Source organism: Saccopteryx leptura, chromosome 2, assembly GCF_036850995.1.
Source record: "Saccopteryx leptura isolate mSacLep1 chromosome 2, mSacLep1_pri_phased_curated, whole genome shotgun sequence".
Taxonomy (NCBI): domain Eukaryota; kingdom Metazoa; phylum Chordata; class Mammalia; order Chiroptera; family Emballonuridae; genus Saccopteryx; species Saccopteryx leptura.
In genome coordinates, this window is record NC_089504.1 from 296,508,926 (window position 1) to 296,527,980 (window position 19,055).

Here is a 19,055-nt window from a genome sequence, read left to right on the forward strand (position 1 = left end):
TTTGAGCAGTAGTGGCTGAGCAAAACTTATTTGCAATTATATCAGTGGCCTCCCACGGTCTATAAACATATCACATTTGAGTAGTTAACATATTAATTTGTAACAGATTAATGTGTTCCAGGCACTACACAGGACAAGGGAGATATAAAGATCTATATTATGCTTACACCATCCTCAACAAGTTAGTCTCATGAAGGGAATAAACTAGCAAACAAAGTGTTAATGAGGTAACATTAACAGTTTAAAAAATAATTGAGCAACGATTATGTGTTGTGCTCTGTGGTAGGCACAGGGGTTACAGCAGTAAAATAAACTCTGCAGTGTTTGCCCTTAGGGAACTTCCAGTCCTGTGGGTTTGGAGACAGGAGGGACTGGAAGACAAGTCCTAGTGACAGCTGAGGTGGAAGAATAGGAGAGAATGGGGCTCACAGAGGAAAATTAAACCGAGATTCTAGAGCAGGGGTCCCCAAACTTTTTACACAAGGGGCCAGTTCACTGTCCCTCAGACCATTGGAGGGATGGACTATAAAAAAAAAAACTATGAACAAATACCTATGCACACTGCACATACCTTATTTTAAAGTAAAAAAACAAAATGGGAACAAATACAATATTTAAAATAAAGAACAAGTAAATTTAAATCAACAAACTGACCAGTATTTCAATGGGAACTAAAAATAAGACAGCCCCTGTCTTTTGGGGGTAAAATTAATATAAGACAGGGTCTTATAATAGGGGAAACCTGGTGTGTAGTAATGTGGGGGGAGACTTTTGGGCAAAAGGAGGTTATAGGGGCCATTATGTTGTTGTACACTTGGGGGAGAATGGGGGCCATTGTACTGTGTAGTAATGGTTATAGTGCTTTGCCTTTCTTCCTACTTCTGCTGTTATTTCACACTGCTTCTGGTGATGTGGAGCGCCGCAGCCGCAGACCGGATGTGTGTCATATGATGCACTTCAGGAGCTGTGAGGTGTGCATCCCCCGTCACCGGAAGTAGTACTGTACATGAGCGACACCGCGCTTTGCGCCCGGCCACATACTGTGCTCCTCTCACTGACCACCAATGAAAGAGGTGCCCCTTCTGGAAGTGCGGCGGGGCCGGATAAATGGCCTCAGGGGGCCGTAGTTTGGGGACCCCTGTTCTAGAGACTCACATATGCAATTTATGTGAAACTATATATTATAATCCACCCAGCATTTGAGGTTACTTGGAAATGGAGTTCAGGTTTTATTTCACAGAAGTTACTAATTTTCTTCATTGTGACCTGGCACCTGGTTGGTAATGGTGCAAAACCAAAAAATTCATGACCAAATCATGACGACAGGAGGATTCTTTTAAAAGTGGAGAGCTGCTGGATTATGATGGTTTCATCCAGTGTGAGCTCCTGCAGGGTTCAAATGGGAGAGAATCTGGCTCAGTGTGTCCTTTGTGGTTTATGTTCCTAAAGTGTGTGTGGAAGCAAGAGATCATGACACTTTGAGGTCACAGTAATTCTTACATGCTTATAAAAATGATTTTCACTAAATTATAATGATTTGTATTATAATTTCTGCTTTTAATGACATCATTGCAAAGGTGACCATTTGGAACTCATAAAGTGCTTAGTAGGATCAGGTAAAGACTCAATCATTAATTATTGTGTGTTTTGCTGCAGGGATGAGGTAGGCCTGGGGGGAGTGAGCAATTGGAATATTTTGTGGACCTTTATTTACCTATATCTTGTTTATGTGAAAAACAAAAATATATAGATGAAGTAAAGGGCATTTAAGGTAAGGCTGTTGCAGTAGAGTCTTATTTCCTTGGAAATCCTGGAGCCGGTAGCTGTCTCCATCCGCTGCCCATGTCAGCTCCGTTCTCTTGGGGTTCACAGTGGGGATGAGTGCTGGCTAAGCTGCTGCTCTCCTCCTGTGCCTCTTAGGGGTTTCACTGTCAGTCATGTCAAGGCTCCAAGATAGCGTTAAAGTTTTTTTTTCTTCTTTTTTTCCAAGTGAGAGGAGGGGTGATAGAAAGACAGAGTCCTGCATGTGCCCCTACTGGGATCCACCCAGCAAGCCCCATCTGGGGATGATGCTTTGTCCATCTAGAGCAGCGGTTCTCAACCTGTGGGTCGCGACCCTGGTGGGGGTCGAACGACCAAAACACAGGGGTTGCCTAAAGCCATCGGAAAATACATATTTAAAAAATTTTAAATGTATTGTATAATAAATATGTATTTTCCGATGGCTTTAGGCAACCCCTGTGTTTTGGTCGTTCGACCCCCGCCGGGGTCGCGATCCACAGGTTGAGAACCGCTGATCTAGAGTCATGCTCGCAACCAAGCTATTTTTAGTGCCTGAGGCAAGGCTCCATGGAGCCATCCTCAGCAATGCTCTGGAACCAATGGAGCCATGGCTGTGGGAAGGGAAGAGAAAGGCAGAGAAGTGGGGGGAGGGGTAGAGAAGCAGATAGTCGCTTCTCCTGTGTGCCTGGGATATCCACAAACCAGGCCAATGCTCTACCACAGAGCCAATGGGCCAGGGCCTGGAAACTTAAATCTTGACTTATACAATGTGTCTATATACATACACTTCCCCTCACCAATGGGGGAAGAAATAAAGATGTAAATTTACCGTTTAATGCAATAATTTGTGATTTGTAGAGGCTGAAATAATAACAACAGAAGATAAAAAAGGTTAAAATGTCACCAACTGACCAAATTCCATATAAAGATTGAAGGTGGGAAATTGTTTGCAGGTGGGAGGTCTGAACCTAGTATACTTCTGCTCTCTGACTCCTCTGAGGGATAATCCCGTGAGTCGGTAGTGTGGCAGTATAACAGGGAGCAGAGACAAATTGGACTGAAGAGAAGGCTGAGATAGTGAAAAGGAGTGTGGATCTCACTGACCATTCGGGTAGGCACTTGCAAGCAGAACGCTAGAACCAACATCATCACGACTTACTTTAAAAATCATCAGTCTTGTCTTCCTGACACAGCGTGTCTCAGTGTTACCCTGGGAGTATTTAATTGTCCTCATCTGAAAACATTTCCAATGTTGCTGCCAACTTCCTTTATTCTATCTGTGAATCTGTGATAGCAAAATAAGCAAATGAATAAACATCCTCAAATAAACAATGTTGGACGTGAGATTATACTGCATTTTTTAACTTTGGGGAACATTGCCTCAAGGCAGTGACTGGAAAGCAGGTGTCAGAGAGGACTTTTTTTTTTGGTATTTTTCTGAAGTGAGAAGCAGGGAAGCAGACAGGCAAGACTCCCACATGCGCCTGACTGGGATCCACCCAGCATGCCCACCAGGGAGCGATCCGCGACCCCTCTGGAACGTTGCTCCGCGGCAACCTGAGCCATCCTCAGCCCCTGAGGCAGAGGCCACAGAGCCATCCTCAGTGCAGGGGCCAACTTTGCTCCAATGGAGCCTCGGCTGCGGGAGGGGAAGAGAGAGACAGAGAGGAAGGAGAGGGGGAGGGTGGAGATGCTACTGGGCACTTCTCCTATGTGCCCAGACCGGGAATTAAACCCAGGACTTCCATTCGCCTGGCCAACACTCTACCGCTGAGCTGACCAGCCAGGCTGTCAGAGAGGATTTAATAAGCAGTGAGATTTGTACTCTTAGTGAGGAAAATATAAGCCATTTGGATGTTGAACAAAGGCAGATTAAGGTCGGTTGAGGCCCCAGGCGCAGAAGAAAATATTGGGCCCCTTTAAAAAAAGAGACAGAAAAAGTAAAAATACATGTTAACCATATTTTTAAATAAATAAAAAATATTATGTACAATTAATGTTAAAATTGCACATATGAAACCAAACTTGGTGTCATTAGAAAAAAAAGTATAAAGTTGGGATTTTGTGGGGCCCTTCAGAAGCCGGGGCCCAGGGCACATGTCTGGTGCACCCGCTGTTAAATCCGCTTCTGATGTTGAAGGTCCTAAGAGTCTGGCTTGTGCTTGCCCTATGGTGGCTCATACCAGACAGATCCCTGATTCCGCAAGCAGAGCTTTTCCGAGGATGTCTGTCCCAGTAAGAGCAGTGTCATCCCCACACTGTGAGAAACACTGTTCAGAAAAACCACATAGCTTTGATTCTAGATGTTGAGTTGATTCCAGATGTTGAGTTAATTCCAGAATGAAAACTATGGCTCGGGCCCTGGCCTGGTAGCTCAGTTGGCTAGAGTGTCGCCCTGATGCTCCAAGGTTGCAGGCTCAATCCCCAGTCAGGGCACATATAAGAGTAGACCATTGAATGCATAAATATGTGAAACAAACTGATGTCTCTCTGTCTGACAGTCAATCAATCAAAACAAATTTAAAAGAAAAAGAAAACCATGGCTCAGAAAGGATGTGGCTATTTTGTGGCCAAAGGATGGAGACACCTGTTAGAGCAGGTGTAGTCAGCCTTTTTATACCTACCGCCCGCTTTGTATCTCTGTTAGGAGTAACATTTCCTAACCGCCCACTGGCTCCACAGTAATGGTGATTTATAAAGTAGGGAAGTAACTTTACTTTATAAAATTTACAAAGCAGAGTTACAGCAAGTTAAAGCATATAATAATAATTACTTACCAAGTACTTTATGTCGGATTTTCGCTAAGTTTGGCAGAATAAATCTTAATAACACAACTTACCATAGTTAAATCTATCTTTTTATTTATACTTTGGTTGCTCCGCTACCGCCCACCATGAAAGCTGGAATGCCCACTAGTGGGTGGGAAGGACCAGGTTGATTACCACTGGGTTAGAGAGTGTGTACTTTAAGTCCTATTGGTGGTGTTCGAACAAACCAGGTGAACAAAGAGCTTCAATAAGAGATTCAGAGTTCTGGAAAAAGAAAGGGAGTACCAAATAGATGGGATAATTATAAAACAAATATCAGCAAAGTTAAGTCAAATATGTGGGAGCTATCCTTGTATCACTCATGTTTAGCATGTTTTGTTCCTATCTTACAGAGAAGAGGCAGAACTTGTTTTCCTTCTTTCTCTCTCAGCTACCACAGGGCGTACTTCAGACTGCTTCCCTGCTCTGTTCTAGTGTGTGACTGTCTCCAGTCACAGTAATAGTGGTGAGGTCTAACAGCCACACACGTTTCTTTCTGTAAGACTTTACAAATGCCAGCCAGTGACCCAGTGGCATATCACTGTAAAGTCTTAAGGCCAGTCCATTTCCCCTCTTCCTTATTTTTTTGGTTTCAAATACATTTCTTATTGCCAATGGAAATAAAAATAAGAAATTTAAGAGCAATGGTGTCACTTGTCTTTCAGATTCATAAAGAGTTCCTAAAAGTTAACTAATAGGGATACAACAATTTTATAGGGAAGGTAATCATCCTATCTTTCTAGTCAGGTATTTCAGCTATAATCTATTTTGTGCCTTTTATTAGTGAATTCATGCATAGATAGAATAAAAATCAATTTAATAGCATGAAACTGAACACTGTGAGGCTGCTTTTCTTTTTTTCTTACAGGGACAGAGAGAGAGTCAGAGAGGAGGGATAGATAGGGACAGACAGACAGGAATGGAGAGAGATGAGAAGCATCAATCATTAGTTCCTCGTTACGACACCTTAGTTCATTGATTGCCCTCTCATATGTGCCTTGACTGTGGGCCTTCAGCAGACCGAGTAACTCCTTGCTCGAGCCAGCAACCTTGGGTCCAAGCTGGTGAGCCTTTGGCTCAACCCAGATGAGCTCGCGCTCAAGCTGGCGACCTTAGGATCTCGAACCTGGGTCCTCCACATCCCAGTCTGACGCTCTATCCACTGCACCACCGCCTGGTCAGGCTGTGAGGCTGCTTTTCTAAAGCACATTGGCATGGGCTGTATCACCATGCTTTGTTTCTTCTCTGCTAGCTGTCAGGATGGGTGGGATATTTTGTAGCATTGCTTGTTGTAGCATTGTAGCATCTTTCACTTAGCTGAGTTTCTGAAATACAAGTCATGTGAGTGAATTAGGTATATCTGTTAAGTGGCCTTTCTGTGCCAATGGTACCCATTTTTTAGTTTATTTACAATACTATCACCATTACTACTTTTCCTGTATTCATAGTAGTTCCAGAAATTGGGTTGTTTCTGGGGGATAAGAAAAAGGAATTTATTTATTCGCTTTTTTTGTGGGTGTGCACACACACACACATATAAGAGAGAGTTAGAGAGACAGAGGCAGACAGGGAGGGAGAGAGATGAGAAGCATCAACTCATAGTTGTGGCACCTTAGTTGTTCATTAATTACTTTCTCATATGTGCCTTGACCGGGGCCTCCAGTTGAGCCAATGACCCCTTGCTCAAGTCAGCAATCTTTGGGCTGAAGCCAGTGACCATGGGGTAATGTTCTATCATCTCACGCTAGAGCCAGTGATGACCCCACGCTCAAGTCAGCGACCTAGGGGTTTCAAACCTGGGTCCTCAGCATCACAGGCCAATGCTCTATCTACTGTGCCACCACCTGGTCAAGCAGCAAAATACAATTTACATAACTTCTGCATGTCATCAGTGTGCAGGCTATGCAGCCTTAACCACTTGCAGTAGCCATGCAGGCATTAGCATGTTTGAAAGGGCTTAGAGTGTCAGTCAACCTGATAAGAATTTACATTTCATTATGGTTCTAAGAGTGAAAAATCAACATTTGGGAATACTTTCTTAATTGATGTTGACAGTTAATTTCTCTATATTGTCTTTCTTTTTTCCCCTTCCTTCCTTCCTTCCTTCCTTCCTTCCTTCCTTCCTTCCTTCCTTCCTCCTTTCCTCCCTCCCTCCCTCCCTCCCTCCCTCCCTCCCTCCCTCCCTCCCTCCCTCCTTCTTCCTTCCCTTCCTTCTGTCCTTGTTTCCATCTCTCTCTCTCTCTCTCTCTCTCTCTCTTTCTTTCTTAAAGGGCAACAAGTGTTTGTTTGGGATCAAGGTATAGAATTTGTAGACACAGATTCAGGCAGAAACCCAAAGAGTGTCCCAATTATTAGGTGAAAGCAAGGGGTGTTTATGAGAAAAGGAAATGAATGATTACATAAGGAGAACATATTTCTGTTGGTGCTAACAAGCTGAGCTGCTCTTGGTGCTATAAAGATGAGTTACTGATTCTATCTTCCGATAGAGCCCACAGTCAATCCTTTGGTTAAGATGTCTGTTTTCCTGCTGGATTTACAAACAATTATTTGTAAAACAGTGTAGGTTTTTAGCCCAATCCAAGGGTCTGGCTCAGTCAAAACATTAAGGAACAAGATGTTCAAGGTGTTTATGTCATTTGTCATAAGTATGACTAAAAGGCATTTTTTACAAAACATAGGTACATTTATTTTAACTCACAATTCCGCCCTGCACACTTTCCACATCTTCACTCCCTCTGTTGGTTTTCATGCAGCTTGAATAGGGTCATCTCTGGAATTGGCAAACTAGCTACCTCTGTCCGAGTATGAGCTCCATCTTCTCCTTCTCTAAAATGGTGGCAATAATATTCTCTTCTAGTAGGAGTAGCGTAAAGATTAAAAAGAAGAAAAATCTGACTAAAGCACTGTAGAAACATGGTAGGTTATCTAGATATCCATCAGTGTGCTGTCATTGAAAATGGCAGTAGAACTAGGGAAACTTTTTAAATGTGTGATAACTTATGTGTTTATTGCCATTTTATTATTCATATTTTGATTTTTTTCTTTTTCTTTTAGTTAAAGAAGACCCTTTAACATTTCTTTTAACTTTTTTTTTTTTTTTTTTTGTATTTTTCTGAAGCTGGAAACGGGGAGAGACAGTCAGACAGACTCCCGCATGCGCCCGACCGGGATCCACCCGGCACGCCCACCAGGGGTGATGCTCTGCCCACCAGGGGGCGATGCTCTGCCCCTCTGGGGTGTTGCTCTGCCGAGACCAGAGCCACTCTAGCGCCTGGGGCAGAGGCCAAGGAGCCATCCCCAGCACCCGGGCCATCTTTGCTCCAATGGAGCCTTGGCTGTGGGATGGGAAGAGAGAGACAGAGAGGAAGGAGGGGGGGGGTGGAGAAGCAGATGGGCGCTTCTCCTATGTGCCCTGGCCGGGAATCGAACCCGGGTCCCCCGCACGCCAGGCTGACGCTCTACCGCTGAGCCAACCGGCCAGGGCCTAACACTGGTTTGTTAGTGATGAACTCCTTTAGTTTTTCTCATCTGGGAAGCTGACAATCTTATGGGAGCTTTCTTGTGGTAACTAGCTGATTTTCTCTTTGTCTTTAATCTTTGGCATTTTAATTATGATGTGCCTTGTGTGGGTCTCTTTGGGTTGATCTTGTTTGAAAGTCTCTATGCTCTCTGAACTTATATGTCTATTTCCTTCACTAGGTTAAGGAAGTTGTCATTATTTTTAAAAATAAGTTGTTAGTTCCTTGTTCTTTCTCTTCTCCTTTCAGCATCCCCATGATGCAAATGTTGGTGCGCTTGAAGTTGTCCAAGAGATTCCTTATGTTATCCTCATTTCTTTTGGATTCTTTTTCCTTTTTTTCTGTTCTGATTGGATGTTCTTGCTTCCTTATATTCCAAATCACTGGTTTGATTTTTAGCTTCATCTACTCTACCATTGATTCCCTGTAATATATTCTTCATTTCAGTTAATGTGTTCTTTATTTCTGATTGGTTCTTTTTTATGATGATGAAACTCTCACTAAGTTCAATGAGCACCCTTATAACCGGTGTTTTGAACTCTGCATGTAGTAGATTGCTTGTCTCCATTTTGTTTCGTTCTTTTTTTTCTGGAGTTTTGTTCTGTTCTTTCATTTGGGACCTGTTTCTTTGTCTCCTCGTGTTAACTGCGTCCCTGCATTTGTTTCCGTATATTAGGTAGAGTTGCTGTGTCTCCCAGTCTTGGTAGAGTGACCTTATGTGTAAGTATCCTGAGGAGCCCAGTGACACAGCTTCCTCAGCCATCCAAGCCTGGCACTCCAGGTGCGCCCCCATGGATGGACTGTGTGTACCCTGCTATTGTAGTTGAGCCTTGATTGTTATTGGGACCTCAATGGGGGGATTTACCTCCAGGCCAAGTAGCTGCGAGGACCGGCAGTGACCACGACTGAGAATCTGCTCTGCAGGGCCAGCCCCACAGAGCAGGACTTGTTTCACTGAGGCTCTGATGCCCGCTGAACCCACCCCTTAAATGTGTGAGTTGTGGAGGTGGTTGTGTGGCGTTTGGCATGGTGCGAAGCTGTCCACTCGGTGAGGTAGCTCCAGGGTCTCCCAGGAGATGTAAGCCAAGGTCAGCTGCTGCCTGTCTCCTACTCAGGCTCCACCTGACATGAGCTATAAGGTGATCTGCAGATGGCTGCTACTTGTTCTGAACTTGGAGGTGCCTGGGAGAGGCCAGGCTGTGAACCAGAGCTGGCTCTAATGCTGGACCTGGGGCCACTTAGCAAGGGATATGGGGCATGCTGAGGCCAGATACTGCTTGTTCCAGGTTTTAAAAAAGTAAGCAGCATAAGGCAAGACAGGCCATTTGTATGTAAAATCTGCTGGAGCATGCTGGGTGGGCCTGCATATTGTTTGGGGTGGGGCCTCAGGATCACCAGCACAGGGTGAACAGTGACAGGTTACTGGAGACTCCTTCAGTCTATTTCCTTCACTAGGTTAAGGAAGTTGTCATTATTATATATGGTGCCCACCTATAGGCTCTTTGGAGTGATGTCTCAGCAAAGGAACAAGGGCCCCTGCCAGCACTTTTGTCTAGGAGGAAACTGCCTTTCTAGCCCTTGCTCTGAAGCCCGACAATTCAGTGCCTTCCCATATGGCCCTGGCATCTTTCAAGCTGCTACCCCTGCTCTAAAGCTCAGAGCAGTTGAGTCCAAGTAAGTTCACATGTGTGGGCCCTTTAAGGGGAACTTGTCTCCCTCAGCCTCAATCCCCACTGGCTTTTATGGCCAGAAGTTATAGGGACTTCTCTTCTCAGCACTGGAACCCTAGTCTGGAGGTCCTGGTGTGGAGCTAGGATCTTGCTCTTCAGGGGGACCTCCAAAGCTGAGATATTTCTCCAGACTTCTAACCACCACATGTGGGTGTGGGATCAGCCCATTCTGGATCTCCAATCCTTTTACCAGTCTCAATGCGGCTTAGTCTTTATACCCTTGGTTGTAGGACTTCTATCTGGCTGGATTCTAGGTGGTTCTGAATGATGGTTGTTCTGTAGATTAGTTGTAAGATTGATATGAATGTGGGAGGATGTGAGTACTGCATTACCTATGGCGCCATCTTGGCCAGAAGCCTTTGTGTCGTTTGTCTTAGTAACAGCTTTATTAAGATATAAGTTATATACCAAGCAATTCACCCATTTAAAGTATACAATTGAATGATTTTTAATACATTCACAGAGATGTGTAACTATCACTATAATCAATTTTAGAACACTTTTATCACCCCCCAAAGAAACTCCGTACTTTTAGGCAATTATTCTCTATTCCTACTCCCCTGTACTAGGCAAATACTAATCTACTTTCCATCTCTATAGATTTGACTATTCTGAATATTTTATGTAAATGGAACAATGTGGTTTTTGAGAGACTGGCTTCTTTCATGGAGTGTAGTTTTCATGATTCATCCATGTTATAGCATGGATCTGTACATAATTTCTTTTCATTGTTTGTAGGAATATACATTTATCATTGAGCAGTTGATAGATACTTGAGTTGTCTCCACTTTTTTTCTATTATAAAAACGCTGCTATGAACATTTATGTACAATTTTTTGGTAGACATACATTTTCAATTCTTTTGGGCATATGCCAAGGAGTAGAATTGCAGCATCTTATGCTAACTTTATGTTTAATATTTTGAAGAACTTTCAGACTGTTTTCCGAAGTGGCTGCATCATTTTACATTTCTACCAGCAGGGTATGAGTTTCCAATTGTTCTACATGTTATCATCTGTCTTTTGATTATAGCCATCCTCTTGGTTGTGAAGTGGTATTTCATTGTGGTTTGATTTGCATTTCCTGATAGCTAATGGTGTTGAGTGTCCTTTCATTGTTATTTGTTTATTTTCTTCTTCAGAGAAATGTGTATTCCAATGCTTTACCCAATTTTAAATGGGGTTGTTTTTTTATTACTGAGTTATAAGAGTCCTTCTATATTCTAGATAAAAGTTATCAGATGTATTTTTTTTCCAAAAATTCTCCCATTCTTTGGGTTATTTTTTTTTCTTTTTGTCCTTTGAAGCATAAACATTTTAAATTTTTATGATGGCCAATTTATCTTTTTTTTTTTTTTTATTGTCGCTTGTGCTTTTGGAGTTATATCTCAATGTATACTAGTTTTAAAAAGTTAGTCCTAATATGACAAATATGATACAAAGATAGGCTTTGGCATCACAGTCCTGTTTTCTTTTCTTTTCTTTTCTTTTTTTTTGTATTTTTCTGAAGCTGGAAACGGGGAGAGACAGTCAGACAGACTCCCGCATGCGCCCGACCGGGATCCACCCGTCATGCCCACCAGGGGCGACGCTCTGCCCACCAGGGGGCGATGCTCTGCCCCTCCGGGGCGTCACTCTGTTGCGACCAGAGCCACTCTAGCGCCTGGGGCAGAGGCCAAGGAGCCATCCCCAGCGCCTGGGCCAACTTTGCTCCAATGGAGCCTTGGCTGTGGGAGGGGAAGAGAGAGACAGAGAGGAAGGAGAGGGGGAGGGGTGGAGAAGCAGATGGGCACTTCTCCTGTGTGCCCTGGCCAGGAATCGAACCCTGGACTTCTGCACGCCAGGCCAACGTTCTACCACTGAGCCAACCGGCCAGGGCCCTGTTTTCTTTTTAATACTGACTCTTCCCTGGATACATTATCGAATGTCCTGAGCCTCAGTCACTCATCTGTAAGATAGAGATAATAATAGGACTTAATTCATGAATTTTTGTGGAAATCAGATGAAATAATGTATGTGAAATACTTAAGAAATTTGCAAGGCTGTGGTAATACTCTGTTATTAGCTATTACTGTTGTTATAATCCCAATAATAATAAGCTCTAGTGCTCTGAAAGTTAAACTAAAGCCAAGAAGTTTATAGGAAGATGTTTGTAGTAACATACAGTTATAATGTTTTATAGACAACATTGAATTTGGCCCCCATGAAAACCAGGTACAGTAGTCGTGGTAGTTATTTCCAGGAAGAGCTGCAGCTGAAAGACCTTAGAAGAGTATTTTTCAAGGTCACTTGGCTGGGAAATGATAGAGACAGGGTTAAAAGCTGGGTTTGTCTTTTTTTCTTAAAATTATTAGTTTTTTCATTAACAGATTTGTAGTAAGACTAAGGTGACTGGGACTCTGGTCTCTAAGTTGAAGTATTACCTAGACAACCATATCAAAAGGGGAAGAAGGGGATATTATGGGAAATTATTGTTGATAGTAAACATTATATGAGAATCATGGAGTTAGAATATATTTGACCAGAAAGTTTAGGTTCTTAGATAACCTTAGCAAATAATGAATTTAGTTATATGTAGCTTGTACTTTAAACAAAACAAACTTTTCTATTTCTGAAGTTACACATACTCATTGTTAAATATTGGAAAACATAGATAAGCTTAAAAGAAAATATCTTTCCAGATGTGTGCTTAAAACTTTTCTATTTCTGAAGTTACACATACTCATTGTTAAATATTGGAAAACATAGATAAGCTTAAAAGAAAATATCTTTCCAGATGTGTGCTTACATTCCTAATACAGAAGTGTCTTGTAAAGGGGGCAGGTAGATTTTCTATTTAATGTTTGGATTCATTAAACATGAAGTTAAATTCATTCCCATTAGGATACCTGTGAGGTTCTAAACTCTGGACTTCCAGAAGAGGTTTCAGAATTGGTTTGTGATCTGTTGGTGAGCAGCAAATAATTCTTTCCATATCTTCTGAAATTTATGGACTACATTTACTTTACTGTTTACTAATCTAGAGAAAAAAAGTAAACTATGATTCTTTTGGTATGTTAGAGCCTCAGGAGTAATTAACTCTAAATAGAAACATGGCTGATCTTTTCATTTCTTAAAATAATTTATTGACTTTAGAGGAGAGGGGAAAAAATAAAAAGAGAGAGAGAGAAGCAGGGAGAAAGAGTGAGAGAAAAACATTGATCTGTTTGTCTACCCACTTCTGCCTTCATGGTTTGATTCTTGTATGTGTCCCCAATGGGTATTGAACCTGCTGCACCCTTAGCATATTGAGGATGATCTGATCAACTAAGTTACCGGGCCAGGGTGAAAAAATAGCTGCTCTTTAACAAGCATGTATTTCCTAAAAGTTACTGAAGTGGTTATTGCTTATAAATTTACCATTTTGTGGATAAGCAGCTAACACTTCAAATACCTTGTGGAAACAGAGGACTGGGACTCATCAGCCTGCCCCTGACTCCACTGCTGTGCTTTGGGTGCATTCGTGAAGCCTGCAAGTTTTACCCTGGATGTTTGAGAGCTAGATACCACTCTTAGTTTTATTTTCACTGAACTTCATTAGAAAAAATACATCTGACTATAAGATAACATCGAATCTACCGTATTTTCCCATGTATAAGACACACCTTTTTCCAAATAATTTGGGATCTAAAAACTGGGTGCGTCTTATACAGTGGTTGTCAAGTCATTTAAGAAGTGTGGCATTTCAAATGCCATAGATGGAACTGAGGATGAGGCAATACATGAAGATGTGATTCATCATCAGACACAGATGAGGATAAGCTAATGGATGGGAGTTTTGACAGTGATGAGGAGTTGTATGAATTTTATGGTGAATAAAACTTGAGTTCAATAACTTTATTTAATACATTTTTTTTTTCATATTTTGGGCCCCCAAATTAAGGTGCGTCTTATACATGGGAGCACCTTATACATGGGGAAATACGGTAAGTTGATAAAACAACTGTGATATTTGAAGTATTATTTATGAGGTTTTTAAAAATCCATATTAGAGATGAGATGATTTCTAGTCAAGAAAATTTTTCTCATCATAGCCATTTGTCTAAATAACTAAAACAAAGTGGTAAAGCTATGCTGCAAGAATTTGAGGTTTATTGCCACCTTTTGTTCTAATGAGTCTCCCTCTTTTCTCTGAACAGCAACATTTTCTTTAGTTAGGACTCTCCAGATTATTTTGGCTATTTAAATCTCACAGTAATTATGTTGAATGATGAGAAAACCTCTAGTGTTCTAAATCTGTCTACATAAATTAGAGTAATTTCTACTTAGTTCCTTAAGTATTAATTATTTCACAAAAAAAAGGAAGATGGCTATTAATCTTTGAATGTATGAATTTGTTAATATTTGGGAGAAGGGTCATGCAACCAGGAATTTGAAGTTGCTACTTTATTTCATTTGGCTAGTTAAATAACAAGTAATGTTAACTACGGTGGAAGCCTGATTGTTGTATATACAAAACCATTTTGAACTAACAGATCTGATACCTGACCTTCATCTGAAATTCTAGTAGATGGAAATGTCAGATACCTCTGTTGGATTAATAAAACCCAAATGTCAGATGGAGAAATGATATAAAGCTTTAATTATGTGCTTTTAAGAGGATAGATTCCATGAAAATCAAGGCCTTAATAGTGACTATAATTGAAAAAAATTTTTATTATAAGGAATCACAAGTCACTCTGCACTAAAATTGAAAATTTGTCCTAAGAAATGAAACTAATTAAATACAGTTACATCTTTGTGTGCGTGTGTATTTTAAAAATAAAGTGATAATATTTTTTCCTCAATAAAACCCGAAGCCTCTCATTGTTAAGTGCGCAGAATAGTGTATCCAGGGTATTAAACTTTTGTTTTTCAGAGTCAGCTTAAAACTGATAAATTATAAAACACTGTATACCCTTAGGTATCCCTGTCTTCCCATAATTACTGATTAGCTAGTTTCTGTTAGAAATAACCAGAACTTTGGAAACCAACGGTTTAAAGTAGACCAATATATAAATTTATTATGAATTATAGTGATTGCTTATGCATGAAGGAAAATGACAAGATCAATTAGAAGCAAGAGGAAGAGATGGTAGAAGCAAATTTGAAGAAGAGGAGGAAGAAGCTTTATTGTTTTTGGTTATTCAAGGTGGACCCGCTTTGCTTCATGAAACACCTGGACACGCATTCATTTCTAATGGAAGAAACACTAACATAGAAATCCTGACTGGGCATTCCTAAACTCTATCCAAGTATGCTTAATCTCAGGATTATTCAAATGGAGTGCTAGCTGGAGTTGTACAGTAGCTAATATTTCATTAAGTGTCTAATTGTGGATACCTGGGAATTTTGGTGTCTTGGTTTTGCTTTTGTATTTCTAAGACTAGCTTAAGTTATGCATGGACACTTCTCGATATGGCAGAAATTTCATTCAACTTTACTGCTTTAACCTCACAGAATAAACTCTTTTGCTAAGATAACTCTGATAATTGCCAAAGTTAATTGATTTTAGTTCTCATGATTTACCTTAAATCAAATTTCTATTTCAGAATACAAATCTAAGCTTTGCTGTGGTGAAACTGTCAGGAAATACTAAACTATATTAATAATTGTAAAGGGCTTTTTATGGCCATTATTTAAATGCACCAGAGTTTATTATTCACTCATTTACTGATGGACACTTGGACTACTCTGAAATTTTGCCTATTGTAAACAACGCTACAATGAACATAGGGGTGCATATCTTCTTTCGAATTAGTGTTTAGAAATTCATAGGATATATTACTAGGAGTAGGATCGCTAAGACAAAAGGCTGTTCTATTTTTAATTTTTTGAGGTAACTCATTTTCCTTAGTGGCTGCACCAATCTGCATTTACACCAACAATGCATTAGGGCAGGAGTCCCCAAACTTTTTACACAGGGGGCCAGTTCACTGTCCCTCAGACCGTTGGAGGGCCGGACTATAAAAAAAACTATGAACAAATCTCTATGCACACTGAACATATTTTATTTTAAAGTAAAAAAAAACAAAACGGGAACAAATACAATATTTAAAATAAAGAACAAGTAAATTTAAATCAAGAAACTGACCAGTATTTTAATGGGAACTATGGGCCTGCTTTTGGCTAATGAGATGGTCAATGTGCTCCTCTCACTGACCACCGATGAAAGAGGTGCTCCTTCCGTAAGTGCAGCGGGGGCCAGATAAAAAGCCTCAGGGGGCCACATGCGGCCCGCGGGCCGTAGTTTGGGGACCCCTGCATTAGGGTTTCCTTTTCTCCACATCCTCACCAACAATTGTTTGTTAATTTATTGATGACAGCCATTCTGAAGGTATGAGGTGATATCTCATTGTGGTTTTAATTTGCATTTCTCTGATGATTAATGAAGTTGAACATCTTTTCATATTTCCATTGTCCATCTCTGTATGTTGTCTTTGAGAAGTAAGATATCTATTCAGGTCCTTTGCCCATTTCTTAATTGGATTGTTTGTTCTTTTGGTGTTAAGTTTTATAAGTTCTTTATAAATTTTAGCTATTCATCGCTTATCAGATGTATCATTGGCGAATATATTCTCCCACTCAGTGGTTTGTCTTTCCATTTTGTTAAGGGTTTTCTTTGCTGTGTAAAAGTTTTTAACTTTGATGTAGTCCCATTTGTTTATTCTTTCTTTTGTTCTCCTTGCCTGAGGATATATATCAGAGAAAACATTATTATAAGAAATGGCTAAGATTTTACTGCTTATGTTTCATCATTCTTGACCCATTTTGACAAAACAACAGCCACATGAATTCAAAAGTACTGGTGTTTTATACAGATGTGTCCCCTAAGATTTGAAATTCTGGTATTTATTATAAATAAGTTGACTTATGTTATTCATCTTCATTTCTCCACCCTCTTCCACATGCCAGAAGATTTGAAATAATTACTGATTCCAAATTTCTGTTAAAGACCAAATCATGTAAATATTCCTTTCTGTCCTCTTCACTTTAGCTGGACTACAACAATTTTGAGGAAAGGATACAGACAGCGCTTGGAGTTGTCAGACATATACCAAATCCCTTCAGCTGATTCTGCTGACAATCTCTCCGAATCCTTAGAAAGGTATGTTCACATACACTGTTTATTAGTTGGAGAGTGAAGTTAACATTAATTACTCAGATAACAGGCCTATCAGAGGGCTTAATTTGTAAAACAGCATATTCAAAATAAGAGCATCTTATTTTCTTGCTGAAGTCTTGATCAATTAGGAATTAAAGTGAAAGGATAAAAGTAAAATAACACTTTCTTGAGAATTCACTATTTTTCTGAAAAATACATATTTGAATTCTGAGAAGTTATCTGTCTTTTAAGAACATTATATTGATTTTGTAAAGACTGAAATAACATCTACGTGAAGCATATTATATATATTCACCTCAAAAATCCTAATATTTGACTATAAATGAAACCTTAAGGTAATTAATAGCTATTGGATAGCCAAGAAATGTAAAATTTCATAATTTTGAGTATGTATTGAATGCCAGGTATAGTGTCTCTTCTCAGCCACCATGGAAGAAAAGCATTATTATCTCCATCTTACAGAAGAACACACTGTAGCTCAGGGAGCTGATGTAATTTGCCAGCTAATGAGTGATAGAACCGTGATTCTACCCCTAGGTCTGCATTCCTGGCCTCCCCAGGATCTGTGTCCCCATTGCCAGAGGACCCTTTTCTAAAAAAGTATTGGCTAGAATCCTTTGATTGCCAGAGAAAGAAATCTACTTAGCTAGCTAAGTAAAAAAACAAAACAAAAAGAAGTAATATGTTGGCTCATGTAGTCTAACTGAATGAAGGTCTAGGTAGAGACTAACTTTCTGGACTCAATGGAACCAGAGACTCAAATGCCACCTGGTGGCATATGCCTTGTACTTGCTTTATTTTCTCAGATGAGCCTCCTCCATGCAGTGGGTCCTCAAAACTCCTCCATAATATCCTTACGGACCACAGCGAACAGAGCCCTTTCTCCTAGGGCAGATATGAAAAATTCCAGAGACTCTTGAGTCACATGCTCACTCCTTGGACCAACCACAGTCTATAAATGAGCTAGGTAGGGCCTTATGCCAGTAGCACAGGGTCTGATACTGAACAAAAGGGACACAGGAGAGGGAGTTGCCAAAATAAAAATAAAAAGTAAGTAATGTCACACTGTGATGTTTAATTTTCTAAATTAAAAAAAATTATTGCACCAAAATAAAGTTCAGTAAACTTGAAATTTGTTTATTTTCATTGAAGTCATTTTTTTCTTTGGTATTTTTAAGGTAAAGTAAGATATTCAACTGTTTTTTTTTCTTGATTTTAATAAAGAATTAAGCTAGTAAGAGTAGTAAATTTAGCCCTGGCTGGTAGCTCAGTGGATAGAGTGTCAGCCCAGAGTATGGAAGTCCTGGGTTCGATTTCTGGTCAGGGCACACAGGAGAAGCAACCATCTGCTTCTCTCCTCTCCCTTCTTCCCCTTCTCTCCCTTTTCCTTTCCTGTGACCAGTGGCTTGATTGGTTTGAGCATGGCCCTGGTCTCTGAGGATGGCTCAGTTGGTCCAAGCACATTGGCCTCAAGCACTAAAAATAGCTTGGTAGGCAAACATCAACCCAAGATGGGAGTTACTGGTGGATCCCGTTGGGGCGCACGCAGGAGTCTGTCTCATTATCTTCGCTTCTCCCACTTGAAAAGAAAACAAAAAGAGCAACAAATTCACATTTCCAAGATCATGAACCAATGCTAACTTCTCCTCTTTGACTACAAATTGTTAAGTCCCACCAGTTAAAAAAATTTCCCAACCTTGCCATCCCCTTAGATCATTACCCCATTTTTTTTCCTTTCATAACTAGTATTTCTCTGTTTTCCTGGTCTCTTCACTTCTTTACCTTTTATTTACATCTCAGCTCCCTAAAATATGGTTTCCATGTCTGTCAAGTTCCCAAAACCATACTGATCAGGTCACCAGAGGCCTCTTAATTGTCAAATGTAATGACATCTTCCTACATGATTTCAGTTTTGAATATGTCTTCCCATCTTGCAACCCTTTCTTTGGCTTTTTCATCTGACCCTTCCTTTGAAGGAGAAGCTGGGTCTGCCTCCATATTCACCTTATTAGTTGCTGAGTGATGTGGATGGAAGGCAAGGTCCCCGAGTGTGAGAGAAAGAGTGGGAAGAGGGT

The 19,055-nt window shown here is 40.5% G+C and overlaps 1 protein-coding gene across 2 annotated transcripts in view; it reads left to right on the top strand.

Annotated features, from left to right (window-relative positions):
* The window catches only part of CFTR (CF transmembrane conductance regulator), a 188,888-nt gene that overhangs the window by 22,303 nt on the left and 147,530 nt on the right, over nucleotides 1–19,055 (top strand). For both annotated transcript variants that reach the window (XM_066362550.1, XM_066362549.1), the window contains exon 2: nucleotides 16,852–16,962. Coding sequence is in view for 1 of the 2 variants with exons in the window: in XM_066362549.1 (XP_066218646.1) it covers nucleotides 16,852–16,962 (111 nt within the window). In the remaining variant the exon portion in view is untranslated. The remainder of the gene's footprint in view (nucleotides 1–16,851; nucleotides 16,963–19,055) is intronic.